At 43.3% G+C, this 12712-nt stretch overlaps 1 protein-coding gene across 1 annotated transcript in view; it reads right to left on the reverse strand.

Annotated features, from left to right (window-relative positions):
* Positions 1-12712, reverse strand: part of LOC120064806 (receptor-type tyrosine-protein phosphatase gamma-like) — a 178832-nt gene that overhangs the window by 86269 nt on the left and 79851 nt on the right. The window contains exon 3 of the mRNA XM_039015404.1: positions 3002-3181. Within this exon, the coding sequence (XP_038871332.1) occupies positions 3002-3181 (180 nt within the window). The remainder of the gene's footprint in view (positions 1-3001; positions 3182-12712) is intronic.

Consider the following 12712-nt stretch of genomic DNA (forward strand, 5'->3'; position numbering starts at 1 on the left):
TTCCCCATTGCCTCCCTGACGGTCTCTGGCTCTTCAGGGCGAGTGCAGGGAGCAGGCACATGACGTACTGGGCTGAGGAGGCGCACTGGAGATCTGGTGCGTGGAGCCGGCACAGATGGCACCGGACTGATGGCTTCATCTTCAGCCCGCCTGCGCTGCAGCCTACTCTTCGCCAACATCATTGTCCGATATCCCTCTTCACACTGCTCCATCGACTCCCAGGCGGGCTCTGGCTCTCTCCTTGGGTCGACCGACCACTTCTCTATCGCCTCCCTGATGGTCTCTGGCTCTTCCCTCTGCTCAGCCGCCAGCACCATGTGCCCCACCCCCAAAATATCTTGTGAAACTTAAAACAAACAACGACCGTGCAGTACTGAGGTGCAACATGCACTCACTCAAAAACAATATCCCACAAAGCAGGTGGGATAAGGGAACCCTTAAGTATGATCCCCAATTAGAGACAACGGACATCAGCTGCCTCTAATTGGGAACCATACCAAGAGCACCAACATAGAAATATATAACCTAGAACACCCCCTAGTCACGCCCTGACCTACTACACCATAGAAAACCAAGGGCTCTCTATGGTCAGGGCGTGACATGACCACAAAGCGCTACAGAGGCTGATGCAGACAGTACAGTACATCACTGGGGCCGAGCTCCCTCTATATCAGAGGAAGGCCGAAAAATTGCCAAAGACTTCAGCCACGCAAGCCATAGACAGTTCACTCTGCTTCCGTCCAGCAAATGGTACCGGAGCATCAGCTCTCAGACCAACTGGCTCCGAGACAGCTTCTACCCCCAAGCCATAAGACTGCTAAATAGTGGTACCCTAACTATCTGCACTGACTATATATACACACCATATACACCCTCACACACTACATTGACACTCCCACACACATTCATATACACTACATACGCAAACACACACACACACACACACACACACACACACACACACACACACACACACACACACACACACACACACACACACACACACACACACACACACACACACACACACACACACACACACACTTCACACAAAATAATTTACTGCTGCTACTCTGTTCTTCATTTTACTCTTATTATTATCTATCCTGATGACTAGTCACTTCATGCCCTGCCTTAATGTTTATCTACTGTACCTCAAATACCTTGTACCTCTGCACAATGATCTAGTAATGGTACACCCTGTATATAGTTTAATTCTTGTGTATTTCACTGTATCCGTTGTGATACCATGGAAAGGGTTCATTAGCAATGATTTCACAGTAAAGTCTACACCAGTTCTATTCGGTACATTTGACAAACATTTGATTTGATTTGATTTGGGGAGCTAGCAATGCTGCCCAGACAGCTCTTGCAATGAATGAGCAAGTGGAGCAGGAACTGTGCTCTTCACACTATAAAGGGCCTGCACTGATACAGACTTGATCCTCTCAATCACGTGAGACACATTTGACAAAAGTATCGAACGTAACAAAAATTCTACTGCCAAACCTTTATTATTAGTCATTTGGGGGAGGGGGGGGGGGTTCGGTATACCGTGCAACAATAAAGGAGAGGCAGGCGGGCCGGCCCTGGGACTTTGATTAGCGAACCCTCTCTGTGTTTGAGCGCTCCAGCAGTCGAGCCCAGCAGAGCAGGAATTAGATGCTAAGCCAAAAATACCTTGAAGCACAGGCTGTGAAAGAAGGGAAGTAAATCCTTGATCATTGCAAATGTCTCCGGGACCACCTTTCCACATGAATTTGCTTAAAGGCCCAGTGCAGTCAAAAACATGATTTCCTTGGTTTTATATATTTTTCCACACTATGATGGTTGAAATAACATGGTGAAATTGTGAAAATTATGATAATGTTCTGTGAGTGTAAGAGCTGTTTGAAAAGACTGGCTGGAATTTCAGTAAATTTGTTAATAGACCAATAAGAAAGCGTTAAAAACCTATGCCAATAACAGCTAGTTTTCCGTTTTCCCCTCCCCACTCCCAGACAGTCCAAGCAAAATGATTGCTTGAGAAATAGCTTTTTGCTAAGAAGCAATTTTTGTTTACTCTTGACCACTAACTGAAAACGAGCAGAGTATGGTATTTCATTGTTACCCAGAAATTGATATAGAAATTTGCCTGGGGAATTTTTTTTAGCTGAAGACTTCTGGACGCTGGCCAATCAAACACAGCTTAAAGCCAAAGCGGGTCAAGGCACCATGCAGAGAAAGTTGTAATATCATTCAGAATCAACTATTAAGATCTAGACCAATTGTGTTTACTGTAATTATAATGTCGGCAGGAACATGCAAGGTGAAGTTTAACACTATGTAAAGCCAAAACCGAACGTTCACTCATCATAATCGAATAGTGTGTATTTATGTATCGTCTCGACCAGCTCTGCTAAAGAATTAAAAACCTAAGCCTGTACTATTACAATAGTTCTTTTTTTTCGTGGTATCCAATTGGTAGTTACAGTATTGTCCCATCGCTGCAACTCCTGTACGGACTCAGGAGAGGCGAAGGTTTGAAAGCCGCACATCCTCCGAAACACGACCCTGCCAAGCCGCACTGCTTCTTGAAACAATGCCCGCTTAACCCGGAAGCCAGCCGCACCAATGTTTCAGAGGAAACACCGTACACCTGGCGACCGTGTCAGCGTGCATGCGCCCGGCCCGCCACAGGAGTTGCTAGAGCGCGATGGGACAAGGACATCCCGGCCGACCAAACCCTCCCCTAACCTGGACAAAGCTGGGCCAATTGTGCGCCGCCCCATGGGTCTCCCCGTCGCGGCTGGCTGCGACAGAGCCTGGACTCAAACCAGGATCTCAAGTGGCACAACTAGCACTGTGATGCAGTGCATTAGACCAGTTCTGTTGAAGTGAAGGAATCTAACCTGTTATCTAACCTGAGCATTGAGGACAGCACCCATCCCTGTCTCACCCTGCTAAGGATGTGAAAATATGTTGAATTCAAAGAGTTCTGAATGAATGAGGGCACGCTAACCTGTCTTCCCTGTGTTCTTCATGGAGGTCTTGTTGGACGACTCAGCGTTGAACCCATTGAGGGTCAGCTCCTGGTACTCCTGAGACACCTGGGCATCCTCGTCTGAAATATCCACTGGTGATTGGTTCCTCTCCACACACTCAGGGTAGGAGGAGGCCCAGCCCCCAGTCCCGTGGGTCCCTACAGGAAGAGAAGAGAGAGAGTCAGTTACACCATCCACTGCACTAAGATCTGGGACATTATTCAAAAAGTGTCTCAGAGTACTACAGTTCCTAAATAGAGACAGAGAGTGAAACCCCACCTCCCACCTTTCTCTTTGCAGTGAGAGACAGTGAGCCAGTAGAAAATTCCACTTCCTGATTCACTGTCTGCTCTTCTAATCCTCTCTCACCCCCACAGAATAATCCCCCATCGAAAGATGTGGCTGCTCTTGATCTGTTCACTGCTACACATGTTTGTTTTTTTTTGTTTTTTTTTAATTTTTAATTTTATCCCATTTTCTCCCCAATTTTCGTGGTATCCAATCGCTAGTAATTACTATCTTGTCTCATCGCTACAACTCCCGTACGGGCTCGGGAGAGACGAAGGTCGAAAGCCATGCGTCCTCCGAAGCACAACCCAACCAAGCCGCACTGCTTCTTAACACAGCGCGCCTCCAACCCGGAAGCCAGCCGCACCAATGTGTCGGAGGAAACACCGTGTACCTGGCCCCCTTGGTTAGCGCGCACTGCGCCCGGCCCGCCACAGGAGTCGCTGGAGCGCGATGAGACAAGGATATCCCTACCGGCCAAACCCTCCCTAACCCGGACGACGCTATGCCAATTGTGCGTCGCCCCACGGACCTCCCGGTCGCGGCCGGCTGCGACAGAGCCTGGGCGCGAACCCAGAGACTCTGGTGGCGCAGTTAGCACTGCGCTGCAGTGCCCTAGACCACTGCGCCACCCGGGAGGCCCCACTGCTACACATTTCAATGTTATTATTTACCTTTATTTAACCAGTTAAGACCCATTGGGGTTAAAAACCTATTTTGCGAGGGCAACCTGGCAAGAAGGCAAAACAGAGAAATAGCAGCATGTACATAAAATATTACAGAAATACTAAAATACCTCCCCCTCCACCCCCTCACACACACACCTGAAGAGCAATCCACTACAGTCATGCTTTTTTCAGATGAATTTGTCACCAGTTTCTCATGCTGAAGCAGTAAACTAGACCCCTGAGTGCTACAGATTTGTCCATCAAGTTAAATTAGGATGAATCGTCTTCTCCCCATTCCACATACTGCCTGGAAGCGTGCATTGATTGACCAGGTCTGGATTCCATGGAAGAGCGGCCGCTATGGATCTGGGCTGTGCTTCTCACTAATAGCTGCATCAGTAAGCTGGAGTGAAGTCATCATTCATCGCTTGTGTCTGTCTGTACCAGCGCCACTCTAATATCTCACAACGCTAAAGAAAAGCATGCACACACACACACACACACACGTCTTGCCATAGTAATAAGAGCAGATAAAAGAAATATGCTTGCCATACAACAGTGTGCTGAGTGAAGAACCCCGTTTGTGTCTCAAAACAGCAAGAGAAAATAAGTAGTTCTCACACAGTTAAATAGCATCCCCCCGCACTTCAGCCACAGCAATAACAGATGATAGCTGCTTGCCACTCAACAGGATACTGTTTATACACTGATTGCACAAAACATTAGAAACACCTGCTCTTTCCATGACAGACTGACCAGGTGAATTCAGGTGAAAGCAATGATCCCTTATTGATGTCACCTGTTAAATTCACTTCAATCAGTGGAGATGAAGGGGAGGAGACAGGTTAAAGAAGGATGTTTAAGCCTTTTAACTATACCAGGTGGAAACACAAATCTAATCCTTTATGGACACATCTGTTTTCTTCAAAATAACAAACAACCTAATTACATGTAAAAAGCCATGTTTTCAGGAATGCACATAATAACTACACCACAGATAGAAATACATTTATGAAAAAAATAACAGTCAAATAATACGCTCCACAGAAATGTAATTACACACACTTAAACTTGAAACGCTTTTTGATGTTTTCCAGCTGTAGCCTCGAGTTCACCTTTCTGGAAAGCAATCCCTGATCAAAAGCTAGCTCAGAGCTTTCCACGTCTATATTATTTGTCGGCAACTTATTTGGTAAACAACCTGCAGCTTTATGAAAAGAGTTCTGATTGTAGCCTCAAATCCTGCTGCCCCTCCTCACAGTCAACAACACCACCACACACTCATCATGAAGAGTTACAGCACATGTATGTATCCAACCTCTATCATACTGTACCTAATAGTTACATCAATCATTTTCCAATTTATCTTTACAGAAATGTAAGATAAATGTTGAGGGAATTTCTTTAACAGATAATATAATATTGACTATGTATTCACCATGCATAATTTAATCTATTTATTTTTCCCCCTGGAAGCTATTTCTTCACAGAATTGCAATTGACATGATTAAACAATGGGTAATTATATGTATTCCTTACAATCTTTGCTTACGTGGTAGAAAACGTTTTCTGTACCGATGAGCAAAGTATACACAATGGGAATTTGGCCTTTTAGTTTAATATACAACCATTGTAATAACCATCCATGAGCTTCTCCCCGTCCCACTGTTTTCTTATGAGGCCTTCTGGACTTTCCAATCCACAGGAGTTTGACTCAATATCCCCTGCTAACAGGAAGCCCCTGCTGCCATCCCCATGTCATCCCAGATCAGCTGGGCCCAGGTCAGTGACATAGAGCCAAACACTGTGAATCAGTATGACTGATCCTCGAAGCAAGCTAGATCTACTCAGGGTTTTCTAAAGCTAACCAGAATCTGTTAGCTTCACATTCCAGCTCAGGCTTCATCCATACTACGATGGTGGATATTGTTCGTCCGCCTGCCGATAACTCTAGCAGGCTTGTAACTGCGTGTGCATGTCGCACGTGGCTAGTCGAACACCAAACTCTTTATTGAGACAATGCTGAAACATCAATTCATGGGCGAGTCAGTGACACATTTTAATTTGTTCCGGAATCAAAATGAAAGAAAAGTTATCTTGCAAATTCAGCAGGCTACGGTGTGAAATAAGCTTTTAGAAGGGCCGTCTTTATGTTACCACGTATCGTTAATGCCGACTTTGGTGTTCTTATCAGTGCACAACCACAAACACCTTTTCCCCCTACTCCTATCGATAAAATAACTGTATTAAGTCATACAAAAGTGTTACTGTGCGTGAAGATTAAAATGCATTCTGTCATTACCAAATGTGTAATGTGATATATTTTAATATTACACAAAAAAAGTGGTTTAAAAAATATTTAAATCTGTCCCTTCTCAAATGAAGGGAATGATGACACAATGTTTGCAAGAGGAAGGAAACCTCTTTTCATTGGTCCTCAACTCGTGGCTCAGTCATTTCATCCAGGGTAGGTGGAGTTAGCCGTGAGTTAGCCTGCCCCAGAGCAGGTTAGTTCTTAGCAGGTTAGTTCTGAAGGATTTGTTGCCATAGAAAATGTACTTGGCTACAAGTTGAGCCACTTACATATGACCGGTCATCCCGAGTTGATCTCAGACTTGACCAAAGTTACCTTGATAACTCCTCAAACCTGCTTCGTAGGATACCCCTCAGGTCAGTGACACACACACACCCAGGAGGGGAAGCCGATTGGAATGGGATGACTGAACAGACAGACACGCGCACACACAATGCACACAGATGGATATATGTAAGTAACACTGGGGATTGGTGGGAGGGAAAGGTTTGACCGTCACACCAGAGAGACAATTTACTGGACCAGTGAACAATGTGAACAAAGACAGGTTATATGTTCAGTTGGGCTGGATGACAGACATGTTATAGAACGTTAACGACACAGTTGGCATTGTAGTTAGTCTTGCATAGCGTCTTGTGATCGAGGAGAAGCAGGGAAATCCAGGCTAGGATTTCTTTCACCCATATGAAGCAGCGATGGTCAAAAACAACGGCTGATAGAGTACATGCCCTGTTAGAGGAATAAAGGGATAGGCTGTCTTTCAACGAGTGGCTTTCCACGTCTCACTAACCATAGACATTGTCATACTCTGCACATTTACCTATTCCTACTTAACACTGTAGAAAGATAATAGAACACTTTTAGCTGAAAAGGAAAATACTAATTCTGGTGAAACAAAGGATTTCTCCAGTATGTTGGTTAAAGAGAGGCAATGAGGCTCCTCTGAATGTGAAGACCCTGTAATACAGTACAATGCTGTTGGCTGACAAGAAAAGGGTGGTAGCTAGCACTGTCAGGATGAAACCACTGTTTGTTGAAAGCTGTTGCATTATTCCCCGGTTTATTGGCTCATAAAGAGGAGAAGAGCCTCAAGGCTGTAAATACAGTTCTGTCTGTGGGAGTGTTACAGTTGAGGGTGACTCACTGTTTAAAACTTCTTATGGCTGGGGGCAGTATTGAGTAGCTTGGATGAATAAGGTGCCCAGAGTAAACTGCCTGCTACTCAGTCCCAGAAACTAAGATATGCATAGTATTAGTATATTTGGATAGAAAACACTCTGAAGTTTCTAAAACTGTTTGAATGATGCCTGTGAGTATAACAGAACTCATATGGCAGGCAAAAACCTGAGAAAAAAACAACCAGGAAGTTGGAAATCTGAGGTTTGTAGTTTTTCAACTCATCGCCTATCGAATATACAGTGGGATATTGGTCATATTGCACTTCCTAAGGCTTCCACTAGATGTCAACAGTCTTTAGAACCTTGTTTGATGCTTCTACTGTGAAGGAGGGGGGAATGAGGGCTCTTTGAGTCAGGGGTCTGGCAGAGTGCCATGAGCTGACCACGCACGTTCACGTGAGAGTTAGCTTGAGTTCCAAGTTCCAATCTGACACAGCGGTTGCATTAAGGAGAAGTATATCTCTAATTCTGTGCATAACACTTGTATCTTATATTAAAGTTTATGATGACTATTTCTGTAAATTGATGTGGCTCTCTGCAAAATCACCAGATGTTTTGGAAGCAAAACATTACTGAACGTAACGCGCCAATGTAAACTGAGATTTTTGGATATAAATATGCACTTTATCAAACAAAACATACATGTATTGTGCAACATGAAGTCCTATGAGTGTCATCTGATGAAGATCATCAAAGGTTAGTGATTCATTTTATCTATTTTTCTGCTTTTTGTGACTGCCTTTTGTGATTAACAACAAGTTTATCTTTAAAATGGTGTGAAATACTTGTATGTTTGAGGAATTTTAATTATGAGATTTCTGTTGTTTGAATTTGGCACCCTGCACTTTCACTGGCTGTTGTCAAATCGATCCCGTTAACGGGATCTTAGCCGATCTCAGCCATAAGAGGTTAACTGACTTTCCTAGTTAAAGAAAGGTTACACACACACACACACACACACACCACTGACCAACAAGTTATTTTGTTGGCATTTACGTATGTCCCCATTACCAGTAAAACATAATCAAAACATATTTATTTCACTTACTTGCTGTGCTGTTTCGTTGTTCATTCAGTCGTTTCATTCTCAACCAGGATTTATATGGAACGCCGTTAGGGTCTTTGCGTGTCAAAAAGGATACACGTCAAATAACACTATTTTACACGTCAAATAACACAACATAATCTGTTTCAGTAGCTATAGTTAGCTAGGTAATTACATAGCTAGTTGTCATCATCTAAAATAACCCTAATTTCTAAGACAGTTCTTATTTGATTAATGGTTGTCGGACCCATCTATGTGAAGCTAGCCACAATAAGGATTAGCCACAATAGTGGACTTTGCGGTTAGCCTTCAAAATAAAAGTATGGCATTTTACTATTTGTATTAATTTGCATCACTGTCAATGACATACTTATTGTGGCTAGCTTCACAGCACATAACCCAGTCCGGTCGAGCCTCACTAGTCAGATGAAGCTACCTGGCTGCTCATAACGTTAGCTTTGGGCAACAGAGTTAAGTAGCTGGCTAGCTATTTATTTTCATGAACTGAAGTTCAATTTCAATAGGCGAATAACAAGTGACAACCTAGCTAATACTTACTCACAAGGATTCCTAAATCATTGCTAAGTTTCTACTGGTCATTGTTTTCAGGCTGGTTGGTTTGGTGCTAGCTAGGTACCAAGCTAAAGCTAGCTACCCCAGAAGTTGCGGTCGAACAAATTATGCTTTATTACCAACGCAGTATCATAAACACATCGTTCGTGGCCGGTGTTTGCTTGTATGCAGACTTTTTGTACAGATTTGACAGTGCTACTGTATCTTTTTTGAGATGCAAAGACACAAACGGAGTTCCATAGTATCTATGTCATGAAGCTACTTGCAGTGACGCTATTAATGTGTAACTCCGAAGGGCAACATCTGAAAAATAGCGCACTTGGTAGTGTGTACCGGTGGTCGACCAGTCGGCGAAAGCCAACATCACCCACGACAGAGAACGATTGATTGTCAAGGGCAATGAATTCCATTATCTTGGCTTTAATGGATTTCACCTTTGAGTTGTCTCGCTGAAAATGTCTTACTCTTTCAAATGACTGCTTGATCCACACAGCAGACATTGTGTGGGCTAGGTTAGGAATACTGTGTTTCAAGTGTAGCGCAAATGTCACGTTCGTCGTTTGGATTAAGAGAGGAGGACCAAGGTCATTAATATGGTCAAATCCGGAAACTATAATTTCGAAAATAAAACGTTTATTCTTTCAGTGAAATACGGAACCGTTCCGTATTTTATCTAACGGATGGCATCCATAAGTCCATAAGTATTCCTGTTACATTCCACAACTTTCAATGTTATGTCATAATTAAGTAAAATTCTGGCAAATTAGTTCGCAACGAGCCAGGCGGCCCAAACTGTTGCATATACCCTGACTCTGCGTGCAATGAACGCACGAGAAGTGACACAATTTCCTTAGTTTAATATTGCCTGCTAACATTAATTTATTTTAACTAAATATGCAGGTAAAAAAAGATATACTTCTGTGTATTGATGTTAAGAAAGGCATTGATGTTTATGGTTAGGTACATTCGCGCAACGATTATGCTTTTTTCGCAAATGCGCTTTTGTTAAATCATCCCCCGTTTGGCGAAGGTTGCTGTCTTTGTTAGGAAGAAATGGACTTCACACAGTTCACAATGATCCAGGCTGTCACGGTGTGCGCTACTGGTGGAGAAGTCAGGTGCAGGAGAGAAGAGAGTTGTGAACAGGCGCACACTTTATTAAGGCAGAGGCAAATAAAACAGACAGACGCACTGCGTCAAAACCTCCAGCCAAAGGTAAAAGTGCTATGCGCGAAACAGTCACAAAAATGTAGCAAATGTTGTACAATAAACATCCCTCGTGAAAAGTCACGGAATAACGGGGAAAGACCCAGCCTGGCGCGTACACACGAACATGTAACAAAAACAATTTCACACAAAGACATGGAGGGGAACAGAGGAATAAATACATGCAGTGTGATTAGGGAATTAAAACCAGGTGTGCAGGGAACAAGACAAAACAAATGGAACAATGGAAAAATGGAGCGGCGATGCCTAGAAAACCAGTGACGTCGACCGCCGCCCGAACAAGGAGAGGAGCCAACTTCGGCGGAAGTCGTGACACAGGCGGCCCAAACTGCTGCATATACCCTGACTCTGTTGCACAGAACGCAAGAGAGGTGACACAATTTCCCTAGTTAAAAGAAATTCATGTTAGCAGGCAATAATAACTAAATATGCAGGTTTAAAAATATATACTTGTGTATTGATTTTAAGAAAGGTGTTGATGTTTATGGTTAGGTACACATTGGTGCAACGACAGGGCTTTTTTCGCGAATGCGCTTGTTAAATCACCCGTTTGGCGAAGTAGGCTGTGATTCAATGATAAATTAACAGACACCGCATCGATTATATGCAACGCAGGACAAGCTAGATAAACTAGTAATATCATCAACCGTCTGTTGTTAACTAGTGATTATGTTAAGATTGATTGTTTTTTATAAGATACTCTTAATGCTAGCTAGCACCTTACCTTGGCTCCTTGCTGCACTCGCATAACAGGTAGTCAGCCTGCCACGCAGTCTCCTCGTGAAGTGCAATGTAATCGGCCATGATTGGTGTCCAAAAATGCCGATTACCGATTGTTATGAAAACTTGAAATCGGCCCTAATTAATCAGCCATTCCGATTAATCGGTCGACCTCTAATCCCTAGTAATGTTAAAATAGAGTAAGGTGTTCAAACTTTCACAGCAGTGTAATGTAACCGGCTACTTTACAGAAGTTAGAGTAAAGCAAGAGTAAAGCACCTCATCACTCAACCAACTGTGTTGTCAGAATAAAGGACTAAATCATCTTGAATTCAGTATTTTCAAACAACTCATCTGTAGCCTAGAGTGAAAACCACAGTGGTTAGTAGTTTGATGAAAAATAAATGGAAGAGGGCTTTTGAAGCACATAATATCTCCCTTCCACCTAGAAAATATTTTAAATGATTTTAAATATATTCTGTGAGAATAGGTAGCTTCAAAGAACAAGAAAAGGGGACATGTAGAGGTGAGGGAAGTTCATGGTGTGATGAATTAATCTGTTTAAGAGTGCCTTCGATATGACGGGAACATTATCTCTGTGTGTGTGTGTGTGTGTGTGTGTGTGTGTGTGTGTGTGTGTGTGTGTGTGTGTGTGTGTGTGTGTGTGTGTGTGTGTGTGTGTGTGTGTGTGTGTGTGTGTGTGTGTTCATCCGTTCGGGATTACCTCCGATATGACATAAACATTACCCTCCTGCTCCATTTATTGGGCTGAGAGAGAAAGAGAATCCTGTCGGAGGCATGACTAACTGTCAGGAAACTGTCAGGTCTCTGTGAAATCTGTTCACTCCTCACACCGGAAGAATGTGATCTGGATTGGCACAGAGACTGTGAGGGTACTTGCAGGCCTGTGTGAAGTCAGTTAACCCCTTAAATTGATCAGGATTGGCAAGGAGATTAGCATGATGGCATTCTGGGTCTTGGAAGAGTCGTCAAGTTAACTGGAAGGCATGTGAACAGACCTTCCAGTTTGTGTGCAAGACCATTCAGCGAACATGATTGGCATCACGAGAGCTCAAGGGGATTTAGTTTAGTTTATGATTGGCATCACGAGAGCTCAAGGGGATTTAGTTTAGTTTATGATTGGCATCACGAGAGCTCAAGGGGATTTAGTTTATGATTGGCATCACGAGAGCTCAAGGGGATTTAGTTTAGTTTATGATTGGCATCACGAGAGCTCAAGGGGATTTAGTTTATGATTGGCATCACGAGAGCTCAAGGGGATTTAGTTTAGTTTATGATTGGCATCCCGAGAGCTCAAGGGATTTAGTTTAGTTTATGATTGGCATCACGAGAGCTCAAGGGGATTTAGTTTAGTTTATGATTGGCATCACGAGAGCTCAAGGGGATTTAGTTTAGTTTATGATTGGCATCCCGAGAGCTCAAGGGGATTTAGTTTAGTTTATGATTGGCATCACGAGAGATCAAGGAGATTTAGTTTAGTTTATGATTGGCATCACGAGAGCTCAAGGGGATTTAGTTTAGTTTATGATTGGCATCACGAGAGCTCAAGGGGATTTAGTTTATGGGAGCAGTCAAACTGACTTTGTATATCAGAATTGTATATCCTGTACTGAATACAGAGAGCAAATGCTGTGGTTTCCTTGGCTCCTCACTTG

Source organism: Salvelinus namaycush, chromosome 20 (assembly GCF_016432855.1).
Source record: "Salvelinus namaycush isolate Seneca chromosome 20, SaNama_1.0, whole genome shotgun sequence".
Taxonomy (NCBI): domain Eukaryota; kingdom Metazoa; phylum Chordata; class Actinopteri; order Salmoniformes; family Salmonidae; genus Salvelinus; species Salvelinus namaycush.